The sequence below is a fragment of the Sorex fumeus genome, unplaced genomic scaffold (assembly GCF_029834395.1).
Source record: "Sorex fumeus unplaced genomic scaffold, SorFum_2.1 ptg000131l, whole genome shotgun sequence".
NCBI classification, from domain to species: domain Eukaryota; kingdom Metazoa; phylum Chordata; class Mammalia; order Eulipotyphla; family Soricidae; genus Sorex; species Sorex fumeus.
The window spans coordinates 27646012-27659810 of record NW_026606188.1 but is presented as its reverse complement, the minus strand read 5'-3'; the positions used below and the strand labels follow the sequence as shown (position 1 = coordinate 27659810).

General features: G+C 36.7%; 1 protein-coding gene across 5 annotated transcripts in view; it reads right to left on the bottom strand.

Moving 5' to 3' along the window:
* PTBP2 (polypyrimidine tract binding protein 2) overlaps positions 1 to 13799 on the bottom strand; it is an 80683-nt gene that overhangs the window by 44070 nt on the left and 22814 nt on the right. For all 5 annotated transcript variants that reach the window (XM_056139037.1, XM_056139038.1, XM_056139040.1 and 2 more), the window contains one exon: positions 568 to 643. In XM_056139037.1, the coding sequence (XP_055995012.1) occupies positions 568 to 643 (76 nt within the window). The remainder of the gene's footprint in view (positions 1 to 567; positions 644 to 13799) is intronic.

The window sequence follows — 13799 nt, the reverse complement described above, 5'->3', positions numbered from 1 at the left end:
AATAGAAAAAATACTTACAACACATAAAAACTAACAACAAAACTATAAAAGAAGGGCAAGAGTAAATTTATACCAAAAAGAAAGAAGTTTTTTTTTGGGGGGGGGAGGGGATTAAAAAGAGAAAAGCAAACTTTTGTTAATGTGCCCACTATAGATGTCACCAAATTTACCTTTTTAAAATTATCTGGTACAAAATCTAGAAAAATTTTCTCTGAAATGTTTCAACAGGCATTTAAACTGCATAAATGTCTAAAAATTCGTTTCCACCCCATTCCTTCAAGGATAGTCTTTCACTCTGTTCACCTTCTAAGATGTGTTTTGTCTCTTAAATTTCTTTTGCAATGTGGATTTTCCCTCCAGAACAATGTGTTTAGTATAGCCCAATTAAAATTCTCTGGGGGTAGGGAGGTTGAGAGGTCCCAGAAAAAAAGGAGTGGGAGAGGGAGAAAAGGAGAGAAAGAATAAAAAGTGGGAAAAGGAAGGGACATTGGGTAAAATGAACTAAATTTTAACATTCCATCCCTAATATTATTAGCAAACAGACCCACTGTCGAGAGTAACACTTACCTGTAACCACCATGCTACTCATATTAGAGTTTGGACTACTGAGAACACTGCCTGACAGTAGTTCGTCAGATCCTCTCTGTAAGAAAAGAAACAAATTTGCATCAAGATATTGGAAAAATTCCAATTATTTTTAAGTTTTTAATTATCAATCTGAAAGCAAATTTACAAGTATTCATGAAAACAAATATAGGAAATAGTTAAAAATTTTAATCCCTAAAATGAAACATTGACTCTCCTACTGATTTTCCCCCATTTCTAAGAAGACAATGTGCCCTACCTTTCTTTCACTAAAATCTAAAGGACAGTAACAGAAAAAATGACTGGGTTCAAATCAAAACCTTGGAAGCACTGCCGCATTTTTTACTGACAAACCAAAATGAAAGTAGTTCAACTTCTCCGTATGTTATTACTCCATTCTGTGCCCTTTTTTTCCAGGAAATTCAAGGTCATTAAAAAATTACAGCTGAACAAACTTATCATTAAATGCTCACATATGTATATTCAGTGGCTTAAATATTAAAACACAAAATATTCAAGATGAGATTTTCCTCCTGTCAAAAAAGAGACTGAATAATGCCCTTAAATGTTTTTTAAGTTTATATATTCATACTGTGACAACTGTCATGTTGTTCAAACCAGCTATGCTGTTTAAATTATTTTTAAATGCATATATTTACAAACTGACTAATACGTGAACAGACTCATATTTAAAAGACTAATATTTAAAACAGCTAAACCAACAGCTTTGCCTACATTAAATGTGTATATTTAACATACAAAGGTATTAGTATTTAGAAAAGCTAAATCGTTACCAGATAATTTAAACTAAATTAATACAAAGAAGTTGAATACAACAAGACATGAGGACTAAGTATAAAAGAGAAGTATCACTGTATCACTGTCATCCCATTGTTTGATTTACTCATGCGGGTGCCAGTAATGTCTCTATTCCTCCCAGTTCTGAGATTTTAGCAGCCTCTCTTTGTCTGTCTTTCCCAACAACTGAAGGCTCTTTCAGGGTCAGGGGAATGAGACCTGTTACCATTACAGTTTTTGGCATATCGAATACTCCACAGGGAACTTGCCAGGTTATGCCTGTGTGGGCGGGATACTCTCGGTAGCTTGCCAGACTCTCTGAGGTCAGCTGCTGGGGTTGGGTCGCTTGGCGCGGGGAGGACTCTCACCCACCCCACTCTGGGGCGCCCCAAGTGAAAACAGTGAAAACAGTCTGGCGTGGAGTCAGAGAAGTAATCAAAATAATTCAAAATATCCAAAACATTAAAATTAACCACAAGATTTATTTTAATGTGTTTAAACTACAGTAAGTTTTGAAAATACATACAGACTAATTGAAATATTCATTGGCCATCTTTCCTAAGTGTTTTAAAAACTTTTTATTCATTAGCATCAAATGTTTGGTGAAAAACGAACATAAAAAATTTAGAGTATCAAGTCACACTGATACTTCACTTGGGCCACACTCAGCTGCACTCAGGATATGTTAGGCTCTGCTCTCAGGGGTCACTCCTGTTGGGGATTGGGGGACATTTGGAGTGCCAGGAACTGAACCAAGGTCAGGCATGTATAAGACAAGCACCTAACCCACTGAATTATCTCTGGTTCCCAGTGTCTAATTTTTAAGATCATGAAAAAGATTCAGCATGATAACAAGAATTAGATACTGTAGAGTCTCTCAAATGACATCCCCAGACTAACTTAAAGATTTGGAAATTTAACAGCATTCCACTATTGACAGATTCACCCAAATCTGAATTTTAAAAATTGCAAGCATACAGCTGGTAATCAATTTTTACCAAGCCTTCTGATACATGATATCTAAGAATCATTCTTATGGGTTAATTATCAACAAAAATATTTCCCAGTTTTACTTTTTTAAAATGTTTTGAAATGTTCTAATTTTACAATAAAATTAAGTAACAAAGATTTCCCAAATATTCTATGCCCCACAGTTTCTCCCACCATTAACATCTCCCACAAAAGTGGTATATTTACTACTAATGAAAAATATGAGACATCCACTGATCACCCAAAGTAAACTTAAGTACTCACATTTGATACTGAATATTCAATGAATCTGGAAAAAATGTGTTAAGATATCACTATAACATCTTGAAGTATTTTCACTGTCCTAAAAGCCTTCTATGGTCTACCAGTCAGTCTTTCCTTCCTTACACTGCTTACATTATTTCTAGCCACTGATCGCTCTTTTGTTTCCAGTTTCTCTTTTCCAGGATGTCAAATCAGATACATACATACAGTATATAATCTTATCGTCTCTGTTGGATTTATTTTTGTTAGTAATACATTTAAGGTCCTCCACGTTTTATCCTGGCTTAATAGTCTATTGTGTCTACTGGTTAAATACATTCCATTATTTGGATGTATCCGTTTACACATCAATTCACTTACTGAAGGATACCATGGTTTTTTCTAAGTTTTTGGCAATGGTGAATAAAGTTGCTAAAAACATTTATGTACAAGTTATGTGTGTACACTAAGTATTCAACTTCTCTGGATAACAACCAAGGAGCATGATTTCTGGATCACATGAGTACATTTAGGATTTTTCTAGGAGTTGCCAGACTCTTCTTCCGAAGCGGCTATGTCTTTGCAGCCCCATCAGCAATATGGTGGATGAGTCTTTGCTTCTCTACATGTCACCAGCATTTAGAAACTCCCTGATTTAAGCTATGTTGAAAATGTAGTGGCATTTCATATTAATTTGTATTTTTCTTGATGATGTATGACAGAGAACACCTTTGTTATCCATACAGTTGACCCTTGAATGAGAAAGGTTTGAACTGTGTTACTCTAGCTCACACATGATTTTTCTTCGATCATGATCACAGTCCTCCCATTATTCATCGATTTGCCTGAGCGGGCCCAGTAACATCTCCATCGTGAGACTTGTTGTTACTGTGTTTGGCATACTGAATACATCACGGTAGCCTGCCAGGCTTTTGCCGTGCGGGCGAGATACTCTCGGTAGCTTGCTGGGCTCTCCAAGAGGGGTGGAGAAATCGAACTCGGCTCGGCCGGGCTGTTTTCTTTGAGAATAATAAATTTTTGAGATTCAAGAAAATCTAAATAAAAATACCAGATGAATTGCATAGATTAAAAATATTTTAAAAATTATGCATAAAATGCATAAATAATTCACGTTATCAATTACTAAACAAATTATGAATTACTCCTTATAAAACCTTCACATACAAACATGCAGAGACTATACATGACATCTGCAGTCAAGGGAAATGTAAATAAATGATGCACCATTGTCATAAGTGCATAAAATCAACTATAGGACATATCACTCTATAATAATTTCATAGCCACTTCCTGTTGCTATCTGGTTAGCTCAAGTGTTGGCGATTAGCTGCTTACTCTGATGCTAATCACCTGCGTGTTGCAACAGAAGGTGATCTCAGGATTCTCCCAAGTATGCAACTCCACAAAACTTGAATAACACCATGGGACCTACACAAATTGCCAATACTAATATTAGAGGTACTCCCCAAAGATAAGTTAAGACATAACACTAACAGATACCATACATAATATTGATATAAACTGACACATGATTCATCCTGTAAGCAGACAATATAAACTTCAGGTTATCAATATACAGAGTCTAATTTTATCTTCCTTATTTTAGTGATTCGGGCTGGAGCAATAGCACAGCAGTAAGGCGTTTGCCTTGCACTCAGCCAATCCAACCGACCAAAGTTCAATTCCTCCGCCCCTCTTGGAGAGCCCGGCAAGCTACCGAGAGTATCTCGCCCACGCTGCAAAGCCTGGCAAGTTACCCATGACGTATTTGATATGCCAAACACAGTAACAGCAAGTTTCAAAAATGGAGACGTTACTGGGCCCGCTAGAGTAAATCAATGAACAATGGGAGAGAGATTTTAGTAATTTATTTCCTCTAGTTTATCTTAAGAATATAGTAAATAATACAGTTCATAGATAGTGTAAATTAACTACTGACTGGAAGAGACTTACTTCCTAATGCCTGTTAAGTATGGAGAAAGCCAAAGAGGAGATTTTTCAACATGAGTGTTTTGAGTACCTTTAAACCTCATTTCAAAGGGGTGGTTGGGAAAATTGGAGACAATGGTGAAGGGAAGATGTAATGGTGGTGGAATTGGTGCTGGAATATTGAATGCCTGTAACAAATCATGAACAACTCTGTAGACCACAGTGTTTACATAAAGTGTAAGGGGGAAATAAAATTCAAAAAGTAAATCAAAATAAAATTTAAAAAAAACTCATTTCCTTTAAAAGTCAACTTTGTATCTTTTTCTTGGTGAGGTGACTATTAAGAACTTAGGTCATTATTTTAATTAGGTTGTTTCCTTATTGAGATTTAAGAGTTCTTTTGATGTTAAGGGCTTAATGTCTTTTCTTTTGGTTTCTGGACCACACGGCCGGCCGTGATTAGGGCTTAGTCCTGCTGGCTCTACAGTCTGATGCGCAGGATACTAGGCACCAAACCCAGGCCAGCCAAAGGCCAAGTCAAGCGTTCTATTGCAGTACTATCACTGACTTCAGAAGGTTTATTTATTTAAAAAATTTTTATTTTTATAAAAGTTGTCTACAATGGATTACATTCAATAATTCAACACCAGTCCCACTACCATCACACCTTCCCACCACCATTATTTTGAATTTCCCACCACCACCCAAACCTGATGAATAGGCAGATGCTACATAATTTATTTGTACTGCCTGCTATAAATAACACAGGGTGTCGCGTGGCTGTGTGCTCCTAGAAATCTAAAATATTTGATAACTAGGGTCTGGAGAAATCTTTGCAGCGAGCTGCTCGATTCCAAGATTCTTTTGTGTGTCTCTCAGAAGGTTTATTTTCAATAGCAGTCCTAAGACACATACTTTGCAATTATTTTCATGAAGCCCAAGCATACCAATTCATGAATAGGCTACATCTTTGGTATTATATCCAATTATGCAGCACCATAACCAGTATCATTTAGATTATCTTCTACATCATCTAAGAGTTTTATAGTTTTGCATTTCATATTTAGATCTATGGTCACCCAAAAAGCTCATTTTTATCAACACCACAATGACTGTCTCTTGTGACTCATTCTTTTGCATATGAAAACAGTTGTTAAAATAGAAGTTATATCTGTTGTTACACATCAATTGTCCCTGTGTCTATAGTTTATTTACACTGGATTGTGAGAGTGTGTGTGTCTTAGAGGACACAAACATAATCGAGTCTTTCTGCAAGAGTTCGGCTAACCACTGACTTAAAGAATCTGGTAGAGTGTAAAAAAAACAGATTGAACCGTATCAGTCTTGTAACATGAATCTTAGCAGAACAAGTATTAAAGGATCTAAATACTTATGGTTGGATCCCTCACACTTGGTGTTCATGTATGGAAATCAAACAGTTTCTCATAGTCAGCACTGAAGGGAACATATAAGTTTAAAAATCAAGTAATTTTCATTTTGTGAAAAAAGTTAACACTCACCCCATTTTCCATGTTGGGATCAAGGGACTATTGATTGAGAATATTGATAGTTGATATTTATATTGATAGATCGGGCTGGAGCGATAGCACAGTGGGTAAGGCGTTTGCCTTGCACGACGCTGACCCAGGTTCGATTCCTTTGTCCCTCTCAGAGAGCCCAATAAGCTACCGAGAGTATCCCGCCTGCAGAGCCTGGCAAGCTCCCCGTGACGTATTCAATGCCAAAAACAGTAACAAGTCTCACAATAGAGACATTACTGGTGCCCGCTCGAGCAAATCAATGAACAATGGGAGGATAGTGCTACAGTGCCCACTACTACCTATAAAGAGATGTTTTCACTACAATTGATTTTGTTCCTCTATCAAAAATAAGTTGATGAGGGACCAGAGAGATAATATGAAGTCATATGTATTTTGGGGATGTTGGGGAGGGAATGATTTTGGGGCCACACCTGGATTTGCTCAAAGGTTACTTCTGGCAGTGCTCAGGGAACCATATAGGATGCCAGATATCTAGCCCAGGTTGGCTACATGCAAGGCAAGTGCCCAACCACTGGCCCCCAGTGATGTCAACATTTCCACGTTTAGTGATAGGACCATTTTACTTGATGCCCAAGAATAGTGTCTAACTTAGAAAAGATATAAAATTTAATTATTCGACCATACAGTGATTGATTAGGGTCTGGAGAAATCTCTGCAGCATGCTGCTCAGTTCCAAGATTCTTTTGTGTGTCTCTCAAAAGGTTTGATGGCTACTGAAACAAATTAAATTAGTGCTACTTAAGCTTAAAATCAAAATCTCTAAGATTATGCAATGTTTAAAATTTAATTCATTCAAGATGGACATGAACTGAACTTATATTCAATAAAAATCATTTAAATAGGTACTGGCATCCTATATCAAATCTAACCACAAGAACTACTCCTCCGACATAAAAACAAGTATTTCCCAAGAAAGTAACATCCCACAGAACAATTAGGAAAATGCTAACAAGAATAAACAATCTGTATGTCAATTAGAGAAAAAAAAATCTTTGAAAAGTAAAAACTAGTACAAAGTGCAATTTAAATGACATTTGGCTTCCATACCAATGACAGAAATGTTTCTTTCCCTTGGATATCATAAAAGCCCAATTCAACGACCATCTGTCACTCCCAAGTGGAAGAACTCCAGGAGCTCCTGGAAAGCAAGCAAGAACTAAAGACTGGGACTGTAAGAGTTCCTGGGCGCTGCTTAGTTTCAGTATTGAGAATTGGCCAAAATCTTAAAAAAGAATCAGCAAGTTCCTGAGGCAAATCAGGTCTTCACAGATAGGAAGGAAGGTATTCATACACATGCACATTTTTGGTACCTTGAACAGTAACACAACATTAACAAGTCGATTTAGTCCAGGCTACTACTGAAATCTCAGACAGCACTAACAAAACAATAAAAATGTTGACTACAAATTACCCAAGAAAGAAATCAAAGTTTTGTTTGGGTCTTTTTGTTTGTTTTGTTTTGTTTTGTTTTCTGGGGCACACCCTGTGATGCTCAGGGGTTACTCCTGGCTCTGCACTCAAGAATTACTACTGGCAGTTCTAAAGGGACCAGACGGGGTGCCGGGAACTGACTGGCACGCAAGGCAATGCCCTACCCATGTACTATAGCTCTGGCCCCAGTTCAATTTCTTTTTTAATAAAAAAGGTAAAGGCCCTCCCGTTGATCGTCGATTTGCTCGAGTGGGCCCAGTAACGTCTCCATTGGAGACTTTGTTGTTACTGTGTCTGGCATATCAAATACTCTCGGTAGCTTGCTGGGCTCTCCGAGAGGGGCGGAGGAATCGAACTCGGGTCGGCCATGTTGGCCGCTTGTAAGGCGAACGCCCTACCCGCTGTGCTATCGCTCCAGACAAATAAACCTCAGATAAGATTTAAGGGAAGGGAACACACACACACACACACACACACACACACACACACACACACACACACACTCCAAAAAATAAGAGCTTAATTCAAAAATAACAAAAATTAGGGTCAGAAGATAATATAGCCTAGCATGTCTATCCAGGGTATCATTTCCCACCACCAAAAATGATTCAGCATAGCACTGATGCCCCAAGCACAACTGTGTTGGTCCAAGTATTCACAATACCACAAGACTACAGCAGTATCACGGGGCACTGCACAGTATAGAGTAGGCCAAGAATTGACAGTGGCGCCCCTGGGTCAAATGAAGCACTGCTTGAGAGGTCCCCAGTCCCCAAAAACAAATTACAAAACAAAGGTCTGAGGAATAATGAAGCAACAAGATGAAAAACAAAACATAGACCAGTGAATTAACAGCATAGAACAGATTATCACTTTCTATACAAGCAGGACTTTTAAGAAACATTAATTGTGGTCTATCCATGCCACTGTTTTGCATTTTGTTAGAGCTTAACATTTACCATAAGATATACCTGTACTGTGAAAGAAATGGCACTGCAAATTTTAATTTAATTATCTCTGTAAAGAGGGGAAAAATGGAATGGGATCCCTAAGATAACATAATAAAAAAGTGGTTTTCTGAAGAGACAAATACAAAAAGCAAAACTTAAAATCTGTAGAAGAAAACAATTTCATATTGAGTATTAAAATATATTAAAACCATGTCAGAAAATACTGGTAAATTCTACAAAGTGACCACAAAACCTCTTTAAAAGAAAAAAAAACCTGAATGAAAATTGTCTTTTCATCTTAAAAAAAAAAAGATGAAACTTAAAAACTATTAGGAATTCAGCATAAAGTAAAAAAAAAAAAAAGAATAAATCTAAATGGCTGAATGAAAAATAAGAACAAAGAATTTTAAAGAAAAATTGGCCTTATTAAGAGTTTGGGCTGAAGCAATAGCACAGCCAATAAGGAGTTTGCCTTGCACACGGCCGACCCGGGTTCGATTCCTCTGCCCCTCTTGGAAAGCCCGGCAAGCTACCAAGACTATCTCGCCTGCACGGCAAAGCCTGGCAAGCTCCCTATGATGTATTCGATATGCCAAAATCAGTAACAACAAGCCTCACAATTTGTTGAGATGTTACTGGTTGAGAAATCGATGAACAGTGGAAGGACAGTGCTACATTAATAGTTTAGGTTGAAAGTGGTAATTTATTCACCAAAAGATAAGCCTAAGACTTAGAAGAGACAAGTCAAACTGCTAACTAGAAAAGGACATTAACGACACAACCAACAGAGAAAAAATAACCATTTATATTTTATAACAAAACATTTCACAGGAAAAAAAACCCACAAATTTTTATTGGGGAAAAAAAACAAATTTTTATTGGGAAAGACAAGTATAGAGGGGCTGGAGTGATAACACGGTGGGTAGAGCACTTGCCTTGCACACAGCCGACTTGGGTTCTATTCCCAGCATCCCACATGGTCCCCCAAGCACTGCCAGGAGTAACTCCTGAGTGCAGAACCAGGAATAACCCCTTGAGCATCCTTGGGTGTGACCCAAAAAGAAAAAAAAAGTACAGAATTTAATAAAAAGAATACTAATTATCAACAAATATACTGGGCAGAAAATGTCCACTAATAGAGTAATATAAAATTTTAAAAAGACCTACACACCTGATTGGCAAAAATTCTTGCTGATGAGACACTGAAACAATTAAAAAACTCATACTTCTTATTGCTAAGAAAATACGTGGGAAAACTATTACTACCTTGTAAAGTTTAATATACTCTAACATTATTTAGCCTTGAACATCTACACAATAATACTTGTATACATGCAGCACAAATTAAGTAAAAGATGTTCACAGCAGCACTATTCTATAACTCAAACTTTATATAACCTCAGCTGTTTGGCTACAGGAAGAATTAGTCTGGGGCATTTTTACAAAAAAAAATTCTAAATGGGAGTTAAGTACTATACAACTAAACACTTTTTTAACCGTAAAAATCACAGGAAATATGCAAATATTTTCATAAAATAATAAAAAGCTGCACATGAGACCAAGTCAAAAGAAGGTAAAACATAAAAAATAAGACATGACAGTTACTACCCAGGGCAAGGAACTGAGTGGGACAAATACAGCATACAATCATATGCACCAGGAGATAGATATTATTAATTTTATACGCAAACACAGAAAACGCAAATCTAAAATATAAAAAAAGTAAAATAAACAACCTACTACAATGTAGAATGTTACCAAATTTCAGACAATTCCTTCCATATAATTTAAATATTCATTTAAAAAAAGGTTCACATCATAAGCACTACTTGTCCTCTTTTTAGTAAAAACATAGAGCTTAACACGTCTTAAAATTAGCACAAAAATGGTTAGGTGACAGGTAATACAGCAGTTAGGGCTCATGCCTAAGAACACACCAAACCCTGTTCAACTTCCAGCACAAGAACCCCAATTATCTCCAGATGCTGCCCTGGAAGCCATTCAAGCACTGCAGCATGCCCTGGCAAGTGCCCAGTGTCCCCAGGATGGCCCAGGAATCCCCACCTTCAGAGTCTGTGCAGCAACGCCTCTTTGGGCCTTTGCACTAACCCTCCTATTCAATTAGCCAAAAAGCATTGTGGGGTTCTTAGCCAAAGGACCCTGCCAATAAAAAGATCAGCACACAAAAAAATCTATTTCTTTTTATAGTTCCACTACTGTTCTCATGCTGGAATGCTATGTATTAAGTCTCCCCTATTATTTAAGATATGTGCATTTTCCCCATTTGTTTTCAAGTCAATGGAGTCTTAAAAAGCATAATGTATACTATGCACTAAATACATTTTATAAATATTTTATTATAGATTTTATAAATAAATTGTACATACACAATATATGGTCAAACATACACAAAAAGACACTTCAAAAAGCAGACCAGAATGGGATGTTTTAATCACATGAAAATTTGACATAGTTCTAAACATCAGATTAAAAAAAAAAAAGAAGAAGAAGAAAAAGAAACAAAAAATGGGGGCCAGAGTGATAGTCCTGCAGGTAGGTTTGATCCCTGGTATCCCATATGATCTCCCAAGCCCCAACAAGAGTAATTTCTGAGTGCAAAGCCAGGAGTTAAGAGTGTGGGACACCCCCACCCCATGAAAGAAAAAGAGATCTGATCTTTATTTAATAGAGTATGATAAAAATCTAGAAAGTTCAGTTACTCCATTTAAGAAAAAAAAAATGTTGCGCTGGAAGTAGTTCCTGTTAGGGTGCTTGCCTTGCATGCTGCTGACCAACAAGGTTTGGTTCCCAGCACCACATACAAATTCCCCAAGGCAGCAGAAAGTGATTCAAGAGCAGAGTCAGGAAAAAGCCATGAGCGTCATCTGATGTCCCCCAGACAACCCCCCAGAAAAACAAACAAACCAAAAACAGACAACATCAGCTTATTTCTGAGCATATGAAATGAAAATTACCCTTGAACTGAAAAATGATCTAATCTAATTAAATAAAAGACCACAAGAGGGACAATGGGGTGAACAAATTTTGAATAATATGCTTCCAAAACTAATGGAGTGCTGGGATCTTCATTTTTTTAAAATTTGAAACAAAAATATTACATTTAAATGCAATTTCACTTTTTTTAAAAATTTGTTGGGCTACACCCACTTATATTCAGTACTTACTCCTAGCTCTAGGCTGGAGATACCATTTGGGATTCCAGGAATTGAACCTGGGTCTATCATGTATAAGTAATGTGCCTTACCCACTGTACTGTCACTCTGGATCTTATCTCAGCTTTTTGATTACAAAGCCCCCATCATTATATATATATTATATATATATATATATATATTCTGCTAGAAAGGTTATATGGGCCTCACAAAGGCACTTACACTACCAATACAAAGCACAAAATGAAAGCATTAATCATATATAACCATGGAGTGTTCTCAAGGATTTATCATTAAGTCAAGAAGTTACAAAACCCTGGGTATTCTGTACTTCTTTCTACTTAATGTTTTGGGAGGAGATAAAAAGAAATTCATATTTTCTTACATTAAATGACAAACCAAGCATTAATAAAAATATAAATTCCTGGAAGGGATGAATTAAAAAAGCAAAGTGGGCAGGTGTGGAAGAACTTAGTCCTGTGAAAGTAAATATTTTTTATAGCTTTGATTTTGAAACTAACAAGTGAAAATAAAAAAAGTTCCCAAAAGTTCCCAAAAATTAGAATCAAAGACATCTAATTGTTGACATATATAATGTATATATGTATGCATATATACACACAAAGAATTCTCAATTAACATTGAAATTCTTTAATTGTACTAACGGTACTACAGACACTATAAGCATAAACAACTAAGAAAATCTTAATCTCTATTCAGTAATTACAATGTCAGTAAAATACAAATGCTTTTACAAAATTTTGTTAGTGATTGTTAATGATTTTGTTAATGCTAGCAACTATTAGTGATTTTCCAATCTATGCAATACACGCATAAAATCAGAAAATAAATGGTAAAATTAAGTATGAACTGGAAGAGCTTACAATGTAATTCTGGCTTTAAAATAAGGAGAACTGTTGAGGCAGTACAGGAGGTAAGGAATTTGTCTTGCATGAGGCCAACACTGATTAAATCCCCAGTACTACATATGATCCCCTGAGCATCACCAGGGACCGCTCATGAGCACAGAGCCAGTTATAGCTCAGAGAGACAAAAACAAAAACCGAACAAAATAAAAGGGGGGGGGGGGAATCACTCAAGATCACTAATGCTAGATTACCAGTAGAGCATATTCCTTCCTATAAACAAGGCTCTAAGTTGGATCCCTGCCACTGCATAGCACCCAAGCATGTCAGGTGAGGCCCGGATGATCCATAAGAACTGCCAAGATGGTCCTGGCAGCCCCCAAACACTAGATAAGACTCGACTCACACAAGAACCATCAGGTTATTATCACCAAGCCAAGAATCAAGAAAAGTGCCCACATCCCTCACCACCACCACTGAGTATGTCTTAAAAAAAAAAAAAGTGAGAACCAGACATTGCTCAAGTGGCCAAACACTTGGTGGCAAGACTTGGGTCTTATCCCCCACCCCAAGTAATGGCTGGTGTGGCAGCCACAAATAAGAAGGGTGTGTATGTGTGTGTGTGTGTGTGTGTGTGTGTGTGTGTGTAATTTGCTGGTTGTGGACTGAGAAAACCTTGAGGCACCCAAAACAAAATGATCATCTTTGCACCCACATTACTATAGACTCTAGGGACCAATTCCCAACCCCAAAAACCAACAATTGTTCAAGTAACGAATAATAAAACTATGAGAATAAAATTGGTGAAACTACAATGTCAAACTACAAGAAGTCCTTTTTCTGAGTTTCACCACTTTCTTACTATTACGGTTACTGCCATGACATGTTACAAGAACCTCCTCGAGAAAGACTGAATAATCTTTAGCCTCTAAAAAGACACAGATGGTTAATACTTATTTGTAGCAAAGAAGTATTTTTAATTAAGGCAAATACACTTTTCAGCATGCTACTATAAACATATTAGATTACAAAGAGGCATAAACATAACTTATATGCAAGAAGTGATGAGCTCCTTGACATAGTCCAGGCAATTATATTTTAAATTTGAACCTAAAAGTGACTGTATCAAATGTGACTATATCAAACCTAATACTCTGCACAGCAAAGAAGACCATCAATAAGGCAACCTTACAGAACAGAAGTAAAATAACTGAAATTCATTTATATGGTACATGGCTAAAGATCAAAAAT